We start from the raw sequence: 19,987 nt of genomic DNA, 5'->3' as shown, positions 1-19,987 counted from the left end.
CAGTGACACATCTGTTCTTAATGGAGAAAAATAAATAAAAGGTTAAAGGATCTTTATATCGGATGAATTTAACTGGCTCCCTAGCCCTTCCAACCACTACCTGGTCCTCCAATAACGACTTCAGGTGCCATTCCCTTCTTCTGAATGGGCTGTGATTTGGAACTTATGCAGGGTTTCTACTCTTTGTTCCTGTGGGCAGTAGTGGAACAAAAAGTAAAGGTAGCCGGTATTACCTGTTGCTTTGCACAAGGTCACTTTTTTAGGCTTGAAACATTGACTCCAGTGTGTCTTCCAATATGGCCGTCCAGGGCAGATGGGTAAAAAAATGTCGGCACTCTCTAAGTAACTTTTTCAGTGCCTTGCACAAAGTACGTTCGTTAATATTTTTATACAGTGGGAGCGTGAGCGGTGTAAGCCCCTTCACACATCTATGAATATAAGAATTATTATCCTGTATCCCTTAATCGTTAATGTTAATTCTCTCTTCTCTTCTCCCCCGTGATGAAGAGATGTCATTGCGTTCCTATGGCAGTCACAGCCATTTCTAGGACTTGTGTGGGCCTGCGGGAGAAAACTGTCATCATCCTCCTGTTAGTGATAATCCCCGGTAGATAAATGTCACTCTCATTTACAATAATGGCCGACGCCAACAACGAAAATTGAGCAAATCTTTCATCGGGTTCTCGTTGGTGTGTTTTTTGTAATAGTAAACAGTGCCTGTTGTGCTTTGTGTAAATTAACATTAGTTGAAAGAATGGACAGTCACCCAGCACACTTATAGACTTGGTGGAGGCAAGCCCATGTGATCACACCAAACCCATGTGATCGCACCACCACTCACCATTGTCCCTTGTAAATATGGGGGATCCTATTGCTATCACCTCTTGTCCTTCAACTGTCAAATCCCAGAACTTTAGAGCAGTAAAGTTGGATGATGGGTTGGGTCTTAGTATGGGAGTAGGAGTAGCTAAATGTTGACTCGGGCAATCAAGTCATTTTATACAGTCTTGACCTAAGGGGGTTCTATAGGGACATTGCCATTTTTCAAGGCCTACATAGGCCTTTGTCAACACCATAAGGTGCCAGATCTTTAGTAAACCTCATATACAGCCTTGACCCATGACCCAAATTGGTTCTGTGGGGACACTAAGATTCTTTTGAAGACCTACACAGGTTATTGCTAACAGCATAACGAGCATGATCTTAAGCAAGCCCCATATACAGCCTTAACCCTTGAACCAAGTTTGGTTTTTTAGGGGCACCAAGATTGTTTATGATGCCTATACAGCTTCTTGCAAACACCATAAGGTGCCAGATCTTTAACATACCCCGTTAACCCACCTTGACCTAGACTCCAATGTAGTTCTCTAGGGACACTGAGATTGTTTTGAAGACCTACATAGGCCCTTGTCAAGACCACATCTTTAGAAAGCCTCACTTACAGCCTTGACCTAGTATCCAGGGTGGTTCTAAAGGAAAACTGAGATGGTTTTCAAGACCTGTACAGGTTCTTGCTAACCCCATATGTTGTCGGATCTTAAGCACTGTTGCCTCTTGCTAGGATATGTTTTAGTCTAGGAGCTGAAAGTCTAGTACATATGCAATTAGCGGACCTCCAGCTGTTGCTAAACTACAAGTCCCATCATGCCTCTGGGTGTCAGGCTTGTGGTTCTAAGAGTCTTGCTATGCCTCATGGGACTTGTAGTTCTGCAACAGCTGGAGGTCCGCTAATTGCATATCCCTGGTCTAGTATGAAGATCTTGCCTTTTGCCTTACTATTGGACAATTCAGTTAAGTTGCTCACCGTTTACTAACTAGGCTGATATTGCCCTCGTAGGTTGGTGGTGGCTGTAGAAGAGGCCTTCACCCACATCAAACGTCTCCAGGAAGAAGACCAGAAAAACCCACGTGAGATCATGGATCCCCGAGAGGCTGCCCAGGCTATCTTCGCTTCCATGGCTAGAGCCATGCAGAAATACCTGCGCACGACGAAACAGCAACCGTATCACACGATGGAGAGCATTCTTCAACACCTGGAGTTCTGTATCACTCATGATATGACACCAAAGGTTAGTGGAGATAATTTCTTCATTGTGATGCTAAGAAAATGTTCCTGCTTTTTAATATCTCATGTTGGAGTGCCATTGTGCTATTACCGGCAGTGTCAGGGTACCATTGTGCCACACCAATTAACAAGGGAGCTTTTGAGCTAGGACCCTCAACTGTCAAGGTGCCATTGTTCTAGGCCCTTAAAGTGTCAGGATGTCATTGTGCTGTCATGCCCAAGTTTTGGGGTGCTGATGTGCACAAAGTGCCAGGGTTCTATTATTTTGGGGACCCCCAAGCATCAGGGTGCCATTGTTCTGAACCCTCAGATGTTGTTGTCTCAGGGACTACTGTGTGCCAGGGTTTCGCTTTTCCTGAGAGCCCCCCCCCGATGTCAGGGTACCTTGGTCCTGGAGACCGCTGGTTGTCAGGGTGCCATCGTCCTGGGGTTCCCCAGATGTCAAAATGCCATTCTACTTCATAGTTATACTCCGTATTATGAATATGTAATCCTGTTTTATTTAGCACCTGTTTATATATTTTTCTATTTATAGCCACTGTAGTTTTAGCCGGCTGTTGCAGTTTTGTTTCCAAATAGGGCCCAAAACTAGGTTCTCACGTTACTGGATCCTGCGCTGTTTATTTGTGACGGAGCCTGTGAAACGTTTCCAACAGAGGTGTTAATCCCATGTAGGGTGACTTGTTAAACTGCGGTTTACACCCAGTCCCGGTTCAGCTGTAAATTTTCCGCTTGTAATATGATATGCAGTTTTTTTTTCTTTTTTTTTCTTTTTGGCTTTTTGTTCACCTTTTTATAATCTAAAATCACAAGTCTGCCACCTAGCGTGTACTTAGGTGTATTGCAGCTAGAGGCAGCTTTTAGCTCCTGCCCACAGCGCTGGGGTATTGGTTTCACTTAACCAGCCGTTGCTGTACCTTGCTCTCACACGCCTTGAAATATTTATGCCGCTCATTTATATTTAATTGCGGCTTCTCTGCCGTGGCTTTGTCCTGTGCTGAGCAGATGTGTCGCTCACACCCTGAAGCCTTTAATGTACGACCAGGAGCGGCACGAAGACCTTTTTAATGGGTCATTGTGACGATCATAAATGCTCCTCTTGTGTGTCAACAGACTGCTTATTGCCAAATTACTGCTATTCCTCTCTTTTTGGAATGAGCTCAGTTTTTAACTCTTGTTTTGGCTTTTGCTGTCATTTCGATTTTTTTATTTGTTTATATCTTTTTTTTTTTTTTTGGCGCTGCATAGAGAACAAAAAATGTGTCCAAAATTGTATATCATGCATCAATATGTGCAGTTGGGTAGGCATTAGAACAGGGGTAGTGGTAGTATAGGGATCAATTCACTAAAGATCTATTAATGCCCAATTGTACATGTTAACACGAGCGATAAAAGTTTATTTTTTATTTTTTTGTATATCGTTTCTTCCACCCATTTATTTCTTAGGGGTCCTTAACTTAAATCCCCAAAAAATTACTTTGCGTTTTTATTAAACAATGGTACCATTTTGAGGTAGTGTGGGTTTTTATTTTATATCTTATTTATTTTTTGTGTGTAATGTATTTTTTAAAGGCATTTTTTCTTTTGCCACTTTTATTTCATGGGTGAATTATTTTTATTTATTTTTTCTGTTGTAAAAACTTGTTTTCTTTTAACATTTTTAATTTTATTTAATGGGCGAAGAAGGTTGTTTTGTTTTTGATGTGTGTTTTTTATATTTTTTTTATTTTGTGTGTAAAGATGTTTATTTATTTTTATTTTTTTGATTTCATGTTTTATACAATAAAAAAAAGTTTTTAGTCTATTTATTTCTGTTTCATATACATACCTTTATCTACAACACCATACTGTCATCCTCCCTGGACCCAGTTGTTCCTCTTGCTACATGCAGAACCAGGCCTCGTCTGCCACAACCATGGCAAACAGACGACACCAGAAGCCTCAAGAGACGCAGCCGTGATCTTGAGCGTGGCGTAAAACGAAATCCCTGCAAGACTTCACCCTCTACCAATCTGCCCTTCTTAACTACAACTCCTGCCTCCATAACTGCTAAACAAACCCACTTCACCACTCTCATCAAAATCCTCTCATTCCAAACCTCGTCGACTCTTTTTTTTCTAACTTAAATTCCTTACTTCACCTCCCCAATGCCTCCACTTTACCTACTTGCTTTACCATCCAGAAGATTGCCAACCATTTCAAAAACAAAATCGACACAATTCGTGAGAGGTCCAGCGTCCAGCTTCCTCCCCCGACCAACACACCAGGTCCAACAACGCACTCAATACTTTCCTCCTTCAGCCCTGTTGCCACTGAGGAAGTTCCAAACTCCTAAGACCCATCTCCCTGCTCCCATTTGCCTCCAAGCTTCTTGAACACCTTGTCCACAACCTTGAGTTGCTACCTCACCGACCACAACCTTCTCGATCCCCCTACAGTCTGGCTTCCACCCACAACATTCAACTGAGCTTGCCCTACTAAAACTCACCAGCGACCTGTTAACTGCTAAAACCAACAGCCAGTACTCCATACCCATACTCTTGGACTTTTTTGCTTCCTTGGACACAGTTGACCCACCCGCTCCTCCTAAAACTCCACTCCCTTGGCCTCCGTGACTCTGCTCTTTCTTTGTTCTCCTGCCTATCTCAGCACACTTTCAGTGCCACATACAACATCATCTCCTCCACTCCTCTTAAACTTTCTGTTGGGGTACCCCAAGGCTCCATCCTTGGACCTCTTCTTCTTTTCTCTCTCTATACCTCTTCCTTGGGCAAGCTGATAACCTCCAATGGCTTCCACTAACGCCTCTATGCTGATGATACTCAGGTCTAACCCTCCACTCCTCAACTTACCTTCTCAATCTCCTCACGTGTCACAAACTTTCTGAGCAACATATCGGTCTGGATCTCACACCACTTCAAACTCAATCTTTCTAAAACTGAGCTTGTAATGGTTCCTTCTCCTCGATCATCTCCCAAGGTCTTTGCCATTGAGATCAAAGGCACAACCATTGGTCTCTCCACACATGCCAAGGTGCTGGGTGTAATCCTAGACTCTGAGCTCTCCTTCAGCCACCAAATCCAATCACTGGCTACATCGTACCACCTTAACCTCCATAACCTTTCTAGAATTTGCCTCTTTCTGACTGACACCACAAAACACCGTATTCACTGCTTGGTAATTTCCCACATTGACTACTGCAAGTCTCTCCTCCCTGGCCTACCCTTACACAGGCTATTCTGAATGCTGCTGCCAGACTAATACACCTTACTAACCCATCCGTGACTGCTGCCCCTCTGCCAGTCCCTTCACTGGCTTCCCTTATCCCCACCGTATAAAATTCATAATATTAACCACAACATACAAGGCCATCCACAACATCGTCCACAGATATATCGACAACCTCATGTACAGATATCGCCCAAATCCTCCTCTCTGCTCCTCCAAAGACTCTACTCTCTATCTCCCTTGTTACCCCCTCCCATGCACACCTCCAGAACGTCTGCAGAACCTGTACCGTTCTCTGGAACCCCCTGCCCCAGTATGTTCGGTCAGCCTATCCATCCTCCACCTAAGGACTGTATCCGAGTCGCCGCCATCAGATTATTCCCCCCCCCCCCCCCCCCCCCGCAGCTATTAACTTTTGTACCACCTCCCCCTCCTGACAGCTATTAACTTTTGTACCACCTCCCCTCCCTTTTAGATTGTAAGCTCCACCAGCAGGGCCCACCTGTCCCTTCTGTATTGAACTATTGGCGCTATACAAATCTTAATAATAATAATAGTAATATTTTTATTTTAAATTCCTTTTTTAACATTATCCATACACAAATCTATTTGCCATTTAATCCAGTCACTTAAAACAGTGTTTCTCAATTCTAGTCCTCAAGGCGTATAAACAGGTCATGTTTTCAGACTTTCCATTATTTTGCACAGGGGATTTGATCCGTTTTGCTGTCTTGGTAATTACCACAGGCGTTTCATCTGAGGAAAATCCTGAAAACATGACCTGTTGGTGCACCTTGAGAACTGGAATTGCTAAAAACTGACCTAAATCGACTAGATGACGAGTGTGTGTATGTGTGTGTGTATATATATATGTATATATATGTGTATATTATATATGTATATGTGTTTGTGTGTGTATATATGTATGCCATTCAAACCTTTTTGTATCAACTTGTGTGCATGTTATCAGGCCAAAATCACCAGGGTATGTAAACTTTTTTTAATCAGGGTCATTTGGGTCATTTCTGTTGCCATTATGGTTTAAAAAGGGTAAACTCATTTGATTGATAATAAATGGCATCAGCCAAATGCTAACCATGAGTGAAAAAAGTTTGTGTTATTCATTTTCTCTGAAAAATGGCCAAGAAATCATAAATTCTGCCAGGATATGTAAACTTGTGTATATATACATTTTAATATATATTTATATTATACATTTTAATATAGATTTATATTATACATTTTAATATAGATTTATATTATACATTTTAATATAGATTTATATTATACATTTTAATATAGATTTATATTATACATTTTAATAAATATTTATATTATACATTTTATATATATATATATATATATATATATTATATATAATATTAAAGTGTATTTTATATATATATATATATATATATATATATATATATATATATATATATATATATATATATATATATATATATATATATATATTATATATATATATATTATACATTTTAATATATATATATATATATATATATTATATATATATATATTATATATATATATATATATATATTATATATATATATATATATATATTATATATATATATATTATATATATATATATTATACATTTTAATATATATATATATATATATATATATATATTATACATTTTAATATATATATATATATATTATACATTTTAATATATATATATATATTATACATTATACATTTTAATATATATATATATATATTATACATTTTAATATATATATATATATATTATACATTTTAATATATATATATATATATTATACATTTTAATATATATTATATATAAAAAAATAAATAAAAATTTTGTGTCATAAGGTAAACTGCACATTAACTAAGTTTCTACATGTGCTTTCAGTTCATTCTTCTAAAGTGGCCTTCTTTTTTTCTTTTTTTTTTCCATTATTGTTTTGTATATTAAACGCTAAGAAAAATCCTATATAAATATTCAAACACACTATGTAGAGACCATTCCTGCTTCTAATGTCTGCGTGTCTTTTTTTTTTTTTTTTCTCTAACCCTACAGGCTTTTCTAGAGCGGTATTTAGGCCCCGGTCCCACCATCCAGTATCACAAAGAACGCTGGCTAGCCAAGCAGTGGACATTGGTCAGCGAGGAACCAGTAACCAATGGATTGAAAGATGGCGTTGTGTTCGTCTTGAAGAGGCAAGATTTCAGCTTGGTTGTCAGCACCAAAAAGATTCCTTTCTTTAAGCTCTCAGAGGAATTCGTGGACCCCAAATCTCATAAATTCGTGATGAGGCTTCAGTCAGAGACTTCAGTTTGAACCCCCCCCCCTGGACCTTCATACTCACAGAAGGGTTACAAAGTTAAGGTGTACATGGTTGTTCATCTTTTCTTCCTCGGTGGCTTTTTATTTTTTTTTGGGTCTGTTCTGTTTTGACCTTTATGGCAAAATCGACAAGACTTTTTTTTTTTTTTTTTATGGTGTGCACCAAACCTCAACCATTGGTTCCACTCGAACATCCATTGTTCATAAACTTGTTTTTTTGAACTGAAGACCCATCAAAACTTCCATTTTGCTACAAATCCATTCTTCCAGTGATCAGGGCGCTTATTGACTCTGTTTTCCAGAGCTTTCAGTTCGTTTTGTTCCCACCATCTCGGCAATAATTAAAGATCAACGACTCTTCACATCCGCTGAGACTTAGAACAATGGACCACGTTTTACTCTGAGTGCTTCAGGAGGACCCTTGCTTCAACCATTTACACCAGCCGAGGCCATAAAAGATTCACGTTTGGTGCCAAATTTAAGGGCTATCAGCTGAGGCTTTTTCTACTGTCCATCCCTGGTGCTTTCCCGTCTTTTTAACTTTGGAAAAAACTATTTTTTTTTTATTTTTTTTTAAGCTTCAGCTCACGAGCTTCTCCGACACCAGACAAGGAAAAAATAAGTGGCTTAGTTTGTAAAAAGTTCACACCAACTATCGTAATTGCTAACCTGGCTTGGGTGGGCGAGGAATTCTCTTAGACTGAAATGTTTTTTTGTATGTTCAGACAGTTCTCAGAAAACCACTAAACTGTGGCACTGTCGTGTTTTTTTTTGTTTTTGTTTTTTTTTGTGGTTTTTTTTTTTTTTTTTTTTTTTTTTTTTCAAAAATTTGTACAAAACTGTAACTTTAATTCTGTAAATGTACATCCCTGATTTTTAACATTTTTTTTTAAATTTGAAGAAATATATTGCCATTTTTTTTAAAAAGGGGGGGGGGAGGGAGGGGTGGTCTGAATACACTAGTAGAATACACCATGAACATGTCAAGGTTTTCAATTGAGGGAAAAAAAAAAAAAGAAAATGTGAGCTTGATTGTTTGAACTATTTCTTGTCCAATGGTGGTGACCGGGAAATTTCAGACTGTTACATTCCAATAATGTATTGACTTGTCAACTAAGTGCACTAATTTCTCACATCATCTCGTTTACCACCGAAGTCCGTAGACTCCCAAGGTTTGGCTGGCCAGGTGACATGATTATTTCGGGTGTGTTTAATGTTGGAAGTTCTTCTTTTTGTGTCTCTGTGTTGCTCCAGAAGTGAGAGATATGAACACGGTCACCCAATTGTAGCAATTTTTAAAAAAAAATTTGACTCTACTACTTTTGAGATGGTTTTGTCTACAGGAAAAGTGTGTGTGGTGTTTTCGAACACATTTTATGTATTTTTTTTTTTTTTTTTCCAGGTCAACTTTTTCATATTTTGTTTTTTATTTCTCCATTGTAATGTCTCACTTTTTAGTATAAAAAAAAAAAAAGTTGACATTTCTAGGATCCCACTACTGAAGGACTTTAAAAAATAATTAAAAAAATAAAGTTGTTTTTACACTACCTAACCCTTTTGGTCGTTGGTTTGGCAAATTGGTTATTTTAAATGCACTAGGCCTCTTCTCTTGCCCTTTGGAAAAGCTAGAGGTGACAGATGAATGTAAAAAAAAAAAAAAATTATCTAATGAATTTTAATGTTAAGCCTTCTGAAATCTTACTAGTAGTGCTGCAGAATACCAGCTGCTGTTGCTGAGTTTTCATATCCTAGGGCATTGGTCTCAAAAATTGGGGCACTATTTTATTTTCTGACATGAACGAAGGGGCACAGCTCATCCCAGTGACACCAGCAATGGGGCTTGATGGGGCACAGTTCCTCCCAATGGCACCAACGATGGAGCACGATTCCTCCCAATGGCACCAATGATGGAGCACGATTCCTCCCAATGGCACCAACGATGGAGCACGATTCCTCCCAATGGCACCAACGATGGGGCACGATTCCTCCCAATGGCACCAACGATGGGGCACGATTCCTCCCAATGGCACCAACGACGGGGCACGATTCCTCCCAATGGCACCAACGACGGGGCACGATTCCTCCCAATGGCACCAACGACGGGGCACGATTCCTCCCAATGGCACCAACGATGGGGCACGATTCCTCCCAATGGCACCAACGATGGGGCACGATTCCTCCCAATGGCACCAACGATGGGGCACGATTCCTCCCAATGGCACCAACGATGGGGCACGATTCCTCCCAATGGCACCAACGATGGGGCACGATTCCTCCCAATGGCACCAACGATGGGGCACGATTCCTCCCAATGGCACCAACGATGGGGCACGATTCCTCCCAATGGCACCAACGATGGGGCACGATTCCTCCCAATGGCACCAACGATGGGGCACGATTCCTCCCAATGGCACCAACGATGGGGCACGATTCCTCCCAATGGCACCAACGACGGGGCACGATTCCTCCCAATGGCACCAACGACGGGGCACAATTCCTCCCAATGGCACCAACGACGGGGCACAATTCCTCCCAATGGCACCAACGACGGGGCACAATTCCTCCCAATGGCACCAACGACGGGGCACAATTCCTCCCAATGGCACCAACGATGGGGCACAATTCCTCCCAATGGCACCAACGATGGGGCACAATTCCTCCCAATGGCACCAACGATGGGGCACAATTCCTCCCAAAGGCACCAACGATGGGGCACAATTCCTCCCAAAGGCACCAACGATGGGGCACAATTCCTCCCAATGGCACCAACGATGGGGCACGATTCCTTGCAATGGGGCTCAGTTTTTCTCAAATGACACCAGAAATGGGGAGCAGTTCCTCCCAATGGCAGCAACGATGGGGGGGGGTGCAGTTCCTCCCAATGGCAGCAACGATGGGGGGGGCGCAGTTCCTCCCAATGGCAGCAACAATGGGGGGGTGCAGTTCCTCCCAATGGCAGCAACGATGGGGGGGGGGGCGCAGTTCAGTAAAAGCCCTCACTTCAGTCCTAGTGACACCTTGACTCTTATGCCGCGTACACACGACAGGACTTTCTGGCAGACTAGGTCCAACGGTCTTCCCGATGGCCTTTCAGCAGAGTTTCGACTGACTTTCCGAATGAAATGTACTTGGCCACACACGAACGGTCTAAGTCCGTTTGAAAGTCTTGTTTTGAACGTGATGACTTAGGGCGGGACTAAAAAGAAGTTCAATAGCCAGTAGCCAATAGCTTCCCTTGTGCCATATTTGGTCCGTCGGACCAGCATACAGACAAACTGTTTTCCCAATAGGAATTGAGTCCGTCAGATGGATTTGAAACGTTCTATTTCTGGGTCCGTCAGATTTTTATAAGGAAAAAGGATCGGATTAGCCCACACACGATCGGATTGTCCGACGGATTGATTCAGTCGGACCTAGTCTGCCGGAAAGTCCAGTCGTGTGTACACGGCCTCAGGGTGTCAACAGCACAGGAAGCCCAACACACAAACAGCAAAATTATCTGATTTAGGGGGAGGTTGGAGGTTTTAACCTTCAATTTCTAATTTCCATATTCTACTACAAAGCTTCTTTCTGTTGCTGCCCTGTTGGAATTTATCTTCTCACTTCATGTCCCCCTATCATTGCGACAGTCCAAAACTGAAAAAAACAACAACTTCTGGCTAAAGTTGGGCACTCCAGTCTTTCTTAGTACTACTAGTATATTGCTTTCGGCACTATTAATGGTAGGTTATTTAGCATCATAAACCATTGTGGTTGGTTTTTAAATACCCTATTTTATCCAATATTTCAAGAATCATGACCTGAAGACTTTGTCCAAAGTCTTGATCTCAGTTACTTTTTTATTTATTTAATTTTTTTGGGGAGTTTCCAAATGTTATGTTATTTTCGATCGGTTGTCCTAAATTGCAAAAATGTTTGTGCGATCCTTATTTTTGTTCACGCCATTATATACGGCAGTTGCACTTATGATTTTACTTGGCAAAGAAAGAAAAAAAATGGTGTGTTCTCGACCTTCTATTGAAGGACAAAGATGATGGAAATATTAGGTTTCTGTCCCAGACACACAAGTTTTCATTTTCACAAAGTAGCATAAAAATAACACTAGATGAGAACTAGAGGAAACCCATAGATAATCCTGTGTCAGTCCTAATGATGAAAATGCCAACAGGAACTCGAAATGGGCACAGATGTGCTAAAAAAAAAAAAAAAAAATTTTGTGTCTAATTTGGATAGTTTTCACATTGGCAACTCCCCTCCCCCCAACCCTTTGCGTGTGAAATTACCAGGCTAAATCAGAGACCTTTTTTGGCCATTAGAATTTTTCACAAAGGCCATTTTGAATGGTTGTACCAACTTTCAGCCAATTATTTTGCTAAGGCCTGATGACCTTACTGTGGTATGATTCAGGTAGTAAAAAAAAAATGCCAGGTTTATGATGCCACTGCTTGCTTGAAAATGGATAAGGCCAAGTTTCATGTTTTCTAATCTAATGTTCATTTTCATCTTGGTGTTGGATATGGCACACACGAGGGTTGTCCATACTATTTTAACTGACTCGGACAACCACACTTTAGAGCTGCCTTTTTATCCTGGAGGAACTCCTAAAATCAGGTCTTGGGGAACCCTTGCTAAAACCAATTCTTTGGGGGTCATTACAGAAAATGCCCTTTACATTGGTGGTCAGAACGCTTGAGATCATTGGTGTCATAACACTGGCCAAGGGTTGTTGACCTTAGAACTGTGCACCATCAGATGGGAGGTCAATGAGCCACAGCTCAATGAACCCTTGAAATGATCAGGTCTTGGGGGGAACCCTGGCTAAAACCATTTAATTGGTGGCCATTGGAGAAAATGCACTTTACATTGGTGGCGAATGATCAGAACACTCAAAAGATTATTGGTGTCATAACACTGCCTCTGCCAAAGGGGTTGTTGACCCTGGAACTATGCAGGTATCATCATATGGGAGGTCAATGAGCTACAGCTCAAAGAGCCTTTTGAGGAACTCCTGAAATGATCAGGTCTTGGGCAACCTTGCTAAAACCAATTCATTAGGGGTCATCTGAAAAAATGTCCTTAGATTATTGGTGTCGTACCACTGGTGCTGCCAAGGGTTCTTGACTCCAGAACTATGTGGGCAACATCAGATGGGAGGTCAGTGAGCCACGGCTCAAAGAACCCTTCAAACCATTAGGTCTAGGAACCAATTCATTGGGAGTCATCTGAGAAAATGCCATTTACATTGGTGGCCAGTGGTCAGAACGCTCAGGTGATCATTGGTTTCCGACACTGGCTCTTCCAAGGATTGTTGTCCTCGGAACTGTGCAGGCACCATTAGATGGGAGGGTAATGAGTCACCGCTCAAGGAACTCCTAGCATCCTCTGGAGGAAACCAGGTGTTCCATCGAACCCTGGTAGAGTAGCCATTTTAGAGACTACAGTGAAGGAGGGTTGCCTCTGAAAAGCAGAGCAATGTGATTTTGGCCATAGAAATCTTCAGCCTCTAAATATGGTAACCACATGCCCTTAGGGCAGTGGTTCTCGACTCCTGTCCTCAGGACCCACTAACAGGCCAGGTTTGCAAGATAATTGAAATACATCTAATTTGCTGCTCAGTGGTTGCAGTATTCTAGTCTGCATCTCCCCAAGGTAATACCTAAAATCTGGTCTGTTGGTGGGTCCTGAGGGCGGAAGTTGAGAACCACTGTCTTTAGAGTATCTAGTCTTTGGCCATTAGAGTTTAACCAGAAGATATTGGTGGCTTGTGGTAACTGGTTCTGTTTCAGACATGAGCAAATGAGGACAATGCTGGCCAAACCTAAACAGAATTGACAAAGGAAGGGCCATCACAACTTGTGCTGAGCATTATCTGTTGTAGTATTGCCATATCTAGAATGTTCGGTACAGATAGGTAACATTAACAAAAACAAACGCTCGGTAGATCTCGGCAATACACACACATTTCCCTATGTTTTTGTTTCTTTAGAAGTACAATTTTGGTTTGCGATTGATCTGCTAGAAATACAGTGAGCTACTAACTTCCGGTGGTGAGAATTGGTTACGGGTGCCGTACATCTCACAAAACCCTAGGCGTATAGTAAGAGCAGTCTCAGACCAGACTCTGTCCAGCATATGCCCCCCTGACGTGTTTCGCTCCCACCTACAGTGCTTAGTCATGACCACCAGGACATTAGTGGAAGCATGGCCTGGACAGAGTCTGGGCTGAGGCTGTTCTTACCATACACCTAGGGTTTCGTGAGATGTACGGCATCCGTAACTATTCTTTTCCACCTGCCTTTTACTGTCCTTTGCCATGTTTAGGCATAATGCTTGTAGGGGCCTGACAATATGGCTGCCATTTGGCACTCATGCCAGTGACCCTCATTCGGTCGCTGTGGGCCTGTTTACAGACAGATCTGTCCTATATTCCCTTCTTTAAGGCCCATCGGTTTGAATGCAAGCAGCACAGACAGTTTCTCTTTCCTCTTGTGAAATCTGCGTGAGAAGCCTCAGATAAAAGCTGCAATCCAGCGGGAACATAACTTTGTCCCGGTCTAGACTGAATGTTCTATGTGGAAGGGGAGGGGTAATGAAAAGATGGGCCTGTGATTGTAAAATAAAGAAAAAAAATAAAGTTTACTTTTATTTTTTTTCCTTTTTTTGTCAGGGCTGGTTACAATGTGCATGTCTGTAGAATACTGTAAAATGTCAAATCTTTTAGTTTATTTATTTTTTTTTTTTTCTTATTTGTCCCCTTTTTTTAATATATAAATAAAGTGTTTTTTTACGGTTTGCAGTGAATTGAATCTGTATGGCATTCAAATTTTTTTTTTCTTACATTTTGAATAAATGACAATTTTTTTTGGGGGGGAATATTTTCTGTTGATTTTTGATGGTTTTGTGAGTAAAAATGTACAGGAGAAAGGCAAAAGAAAAGGGGTGTTCCCTCATAGCAACCAAATTCTGCCCTTCCCACGGTCAAAACGTGGTAGCTGTGAGCAACTCTGTCGAGGTTGCATTGGTAGATTTTGGGTGTGGGGCCTTATTTTAGAGCTGATGACCTCATCACTGGGTCTCTGTGCTCCTCTATGCAATAAGGCTGAAGATCTGTTTTTAAAGTCTCTGTGCAAAATGTAAAAGATTTAAAAAATTGTGTGTGTATTTTACATTTTAATCATTTTTTTAAATCCTTTTTTATATATATATATATATTTTTTTTAATACCAAATTTTAATCCTAAGAATAAAAAAAGTATATTTTTTATAAATGTATACATTTTTTCTTATTACCAAATTTAAAGGGCTTAAAAATTATTAAAATATATATATAATTTTTTTATATTATATTACAATTACATTTTTACATTTTGGTATTTCAAAATAAACACACACTGTGTGTGTGTGTGTGTGTGTGTATATGTGTGTATGTAGAGAGAGAGAGAGAGAGAGAGATATATCTCTATCTCTATTTATATATATATATTTGTGTGTGTTTATTTTGAAATACCAACATTTAGAAATTAAATTGTAATATAAAAAAATAAAAATACATATTTTCATAATTTTTAAAGAGGGCCGTTTACATTTTTTTTATTTTATTTTTTTAAGTCAGCAGCTGCAAACACTGCAGCAGCTGACTTAATAAGCACACTTGCCTGTCCAAGGCGCCCGCGATGTCGGCCGCCCGAGGCCGACTCGGGTCCCGGCGCCGCTATTCCTTGTAAGGGAAACAGGCAGTGGAGCCTTACGGCTTCACTGCCCGTTTCCTACTGCGCATGCGCGAGTCGTGCAGTGCTTTGTGAATGGGACGCGCTGTGTTCTGGAACACACAGTTCCCAGAACATAGCGCGGCCCATTACCCAGAAGACAACGCGACGAGGAGAGAAGACCAGAAGATCTCCAAGGAGGAGGAAGAGGAAGATTAGGATTATGTGCCTAGCAACAGGCATTTTTTTAAATTTTTTTTTTTTGTAATTTTTAATTTTTTTTTTTTCTGGGTGGCCCTCCACTTTAAGTCCTTTACATTTGGTAATTATATATATTTTTATTACCAAATCGAAATGACTTAAAAATTTAAATATGTATTTTTATTTTTTTATATTATATTACAATTTAATTTCTAAATGTTGCTATTTCAAAATAAACACACTATGTATATACACATACATACAGTGTATTTATTTTGAAATGCCAACATTTAAAAATTAAACTATAATATAAAAATACATATTTAATTTTTAAATGTTGCTATTTCAAAATAAATACACACACTGTGTGTATATATGTGTATATACACACTGTATATATGTGTGTGTATATATACATACAGTGTGTGTATTTATTTTGAAATGGCAACATTTAAAAATTAAATATGTATTTTTTTTATATTATAATTTAATTTTTAAATGTTGGCATTTCAAAATAAATACACACACTGTATGTGTATATACACAGTGTGTGTGTATTTATTTTGAAATAGCAACATTTAGAAATTAAATTGTAATATAATATAAAAAAATAAAAATACATATTTTCATAATTTTTAAGTCCTTTAAATTTGGTAATTGTATATATTTTTATTACCAAATCGAAATGACTTAAAAATTAAAATATGTAGAATTTTTTTCTATATTATAATTTAATTTTTAAATGTTGGTATTTCAAAATAAATACACACAAACACACACTGTATATATGTGTATCTTTATTTTGAAATATCAAAAGGTAAAAATTAAATTGTAATATAAAGAAATTATTTTAATTTTTAAGTCCATTAAATTTGGAGAGAGATCATTTCAATTTTAAATCCTAATTTGGTATTATAATTTTTATTTTATGTATATTTAAATTTTGAAAACGTATAAAATATTAAAAGTCCCGGGAACAGATATTCCCCCGTTGGGCGATGTCCCCCTAACCTCCTGTTGCGATGCCAACCGTCAAATCTCGCATTTTCCATCCCTTTGGACAGAAAGATTTTTTTCTTTTCCTCCTGGGCTATAGTCATAAGGACAGTTATGACTATAGCCCAGGAGGAAAAGAAAAAAATCTTCTACAGGAAATAATAAAGACCTGACAGAGTCTCTAACCCTTCCACCCTCCACCAAAAACTAGGGAAAAGAGTTCTGTTTAAAATCCAGCCCCCCCCCCCCCCTTTGTTAGAGAGAATAGGGCCACAATGACAGGTCCTCTTTAAGGGAAGCTTAGCTGTGCATCGATCGTATCTCTCCAAGGCACAGATGGGGGGGGGGTGTCACCGCAGCTACGAAATATTCTGTGTCACAGCCCGCAGACTCTCTTACACATTCAATCAACAGGAAGCAAGCGTAAGAGAGGTGGTGGGGGGGGGGGGGGGCGGCTAGAGGGGAAGAGTCACTGATGGACTGCAGTGTGTACGAGGATACGGTCAGTGGTGGAGCTATAGACCCAACTGGGAATCCTGAGACTCCATGGAGCGCCCCGCCACCTTCACTGGTCGTAAAGGAAACTCCTCGCTCGGACTATGGGACGTCGTGTGTTTTTGTGGTTTCCAGGACGTTTTTGGATGAGGATTATTTGTTGTATTTTGTATCAAAGTAAAGAACAACAAATCATCATCTTTGGAATCTGGAAGGCGATTGAGCTGGTGATGGACATTTGAAGGTAATGGCCCCTTTGATTGTGCCTATTTAGGACCCTAGATGGACCAAACCTAGGACTGAACGTCCTCCACAACCAGGCTGTGATGCCACGGCTTTCAGACGGTGCTGAATCGATATTCCCATCCTCCATCACCCACCAACCAGCCTGAGCCGTGGACTCTGGGCAGGATGGGTTGGCACAATTATGTTGCGTGAGCCAAGTTTCGACCGACCTACCTACCTGTTGCTTTTGAGATTTGCCGGTCGTTTTCGATGTTCTTCCGGTTTCTGGTACCCAGGAGGAGTTTATTTCTGACCCATCCTCAACTCCAGCCTTGAAGAACCAGGATTTATTTACTTATAGCGCCAACATATTCCACAGGGCAGTACAAAAATGCACAGAAGTGAAGCTCAGCGGCTGGTATGAAGAGTTTGGGGACACCATGAGAAGACCTTCTAGTCTCTGGATTTCTAGCTCACACCTGAGGGTCACCATTGCAGCACCCCCATCATTATTATTGGCATCCATATTGATACAATTGTTTTGCTTCCACTTTTTTTTTTTTTTTTACTAAAGTTTTGAAAGTATGGGAGCGCCGCACCAGCTTGTATCGTCCTTTAAAATATTTTTATTTTTTGCAATGGCCAATGTCCCCAGAGAGCCTCCCCCCTTAAATTGGGGTCCCCAGAGAGCCTCCCCCCTTAAATTGGGGTCCCCAGAGAGCCTCCCCCCTTAAATTGGGGTCCCCAGAGAGCCTCCCCCCTTAAATTGGGGTCCCCAGAGAGCCTCCCCCCTAAAATTGGGGTCCCCAGAGAGCCTCCCCCTTAAATTGGGGTCCCCAGAGAGCCTCCCCCTTAAATTGGGGTCCCCAGAGAGCCTCCCCCTTAAATTGGGGTCCCCAGAGAGCCTCCCCCTTAAATTGGGGTCCCCAGAGAGCCCCTCAAATCGGGGTCCTCATAGAGCCTCCCTTACATCAGGCTCCCCATAGGGCCTCCCCCTTACATCAGGCTCCCCATAGGGCCTCCCCCTTGCATCAGGCTCCCCATAGGGCCTCCCCCTTACATCGGGCTCCCCAGAGGGCCTCCCCCTTACATCGGGCTCCCCAGAGGGCCTCCCCCTTACATCGGGCTCCCCAGAGGGCCTCCCCCTTACATCGGGCTACCCAGAGGGCCTCCCCCTTACATCGGGGTCCCCAGAGAGCCTCCCCTCCCCTTGGGGACTCCTGCAGAGACTCTGGGCCCCAGATTCGTGGCTATAGCCCCAAAAGCCACCCCCCCCCCAGCAACGCCACTGCTCCTACATAAGTTGTACCTGTAAGTATGGGAGCTCCGCATCAGCTTGCATCGTCCTTTAAAATATTTTTATTTTGCAACAGCCAACATCCCCAGAGAGCCTCCCCCTTAAATTGGGGTCCACAGAGCCTCCCCCTTAAATTGGGGTCTCCAGAGAGCCTCCCCCTTAAATTGGGGCACCCAGAGAGCCTCCCCCTTAAATTGGGGCACCCAGAGAGCCTCCCCCTTAAATTGGGGCACCCAGAGAGCCTCCCCCTTAAATTGGGGCACCCAGAGAGCCTCCCCCTTAAATTGGGGCACCCAGAGAGCCTCCCCCTCAAATCGGGGTCCCCAGAGAACCCTCCCTTAAGTCAGGGTCCCCCGAGAGCCCCCCTCTTAAATCAGGGCCCCCAGAGAGCCTCCCCCATAAATCAGGGCCCCCAGAGAGCCTCCCCCATAAATCAGGGTCCCCAGAGAGCCTCCCCTCCCCTTGGGTGGGGACCCCTGCAGAGACTTTGGGCCCAAGATTCGTGGCTATAGCCCCGAAAGCCACCCCCTAGCGACACCACTGCTCCTACATAAGTTGTACCTGTATATCTGCTGTCTTCAGCTTTATATACTGTTTAGAAAGCATTTTTTCCAGACTTGTTCATTACCCCGACTTAGTTGAGGTAGGCGGAACACTTTGGTGGGGATGGGTCAGCCACGCCTTTTGACCTTTTGAATGAATGAAATATTTGTATAGCGCACATCGCGAACTGAATCGCCTCAAGGCGCTTTGAAGAGCTTTGTTGTCCAGCTTCTAGAAGAGGAAGGTCTTAAGTTTTTTTCCTGAAGGCCTGGTGGTTTTCTTCCAAGCGGATGTTGGTTGGTAGAGCGTTCCATAGCCGTGGTCCTTGGACAGCGAATCTCCGTTCCCCCTTTGATTTGTACCGGGATTTGGGAACGCGGAGGAGGTTTTTGTTAGATGATCGGAGACTGCGGATTGCTGTGTAGCGTTTTATTTTCTCAAGTAGGTATTGAGGAGCTTCTCTATGCACGCATTTGTGGGTGAGGCAGAGGGTCTCGAATGTGATCTGATTCTTTACGGTTAGCCAATGTAAGCTCCTCAGCGAAGGAGCGATGGATTCCCAGGGTTTTTTTTCCCTGTTATCAGCCTTGCCGCCGTGTTTTGGATAAGTTGTAAGCGCGCAAGTTGATATTGGGGTAATCCTATGTAAAGGGAGTTTGCGTAGTCAAGTCGTGAATTAATGACTGTTCCGACTACCACTGCTTTGTCACTCTTTGGGATGAACGGGATGAGTCTGCGTAGCAGATGGTGAGAACCACCGACTTCTGCTCCTATTTGAGCATCCTTTGACCTTTTGTGAGTCAAAAATGACCCCGAGACTCTTGGCCTTGGTCTTTGGGGAGATGGTTTGCCCAAACATGGTGGGTGGTGTCCAGGAGGTCTCGGTTCGGGG

The 19,987-nt window shown here is 41.7% G+C and overlaps 1 protein-coding gene across 1 annotated transcript in view; it reads left to right on the top strand.

Annotated features, from left to right (window-relative positions):
- VANGL2 (VANGL planar cell polarity protein 2) overlaps positions 1–9,185 on the top strand; it is a 127,971-nt gene extending 118,786 nt beyond the window's left edge. The window contains exons 8-9 of the mRNA XM_077464085.1: positions 1,838–2,069; positions 7,367–9,185. Of these exons, the coding sequence (XP_077320211.1) occupies positions 1,838–2,069; positions 7,367–7,627 (493 nt within the window). The 3' untranslated portion in view covers positions 7,628–9,185. The remainder of the gene's footprint in view (positions 1–1,837; positions 2,070–7,366) is intronic.
- The last annotated feature ends 10,802 nt before the right edge of the window (positions 9,186–19,987 follow it).

This window comes from Lithobates pipiens, unplaced genomic scaffold, assembly GCF_037356315.1.
Source record: "Lithobates pipiens isolate NorthernLeopardFrog02 unplaced genomic scaffold, aLitPip1_a1.2 Scaffold_30, whole genome shotgun sequence".
In the NCBI taxonomy this organism is placed as follows: Eukaryota; Metazoa; Chordata; class Amphibia; order Anura; family Ranidae; genus Lithobates; species Lithobates pipiens.
Note: the sequence above shows the minus strand (reverse complement) of the source record. Positions and strands in the feature narration are given on the sequence as shown.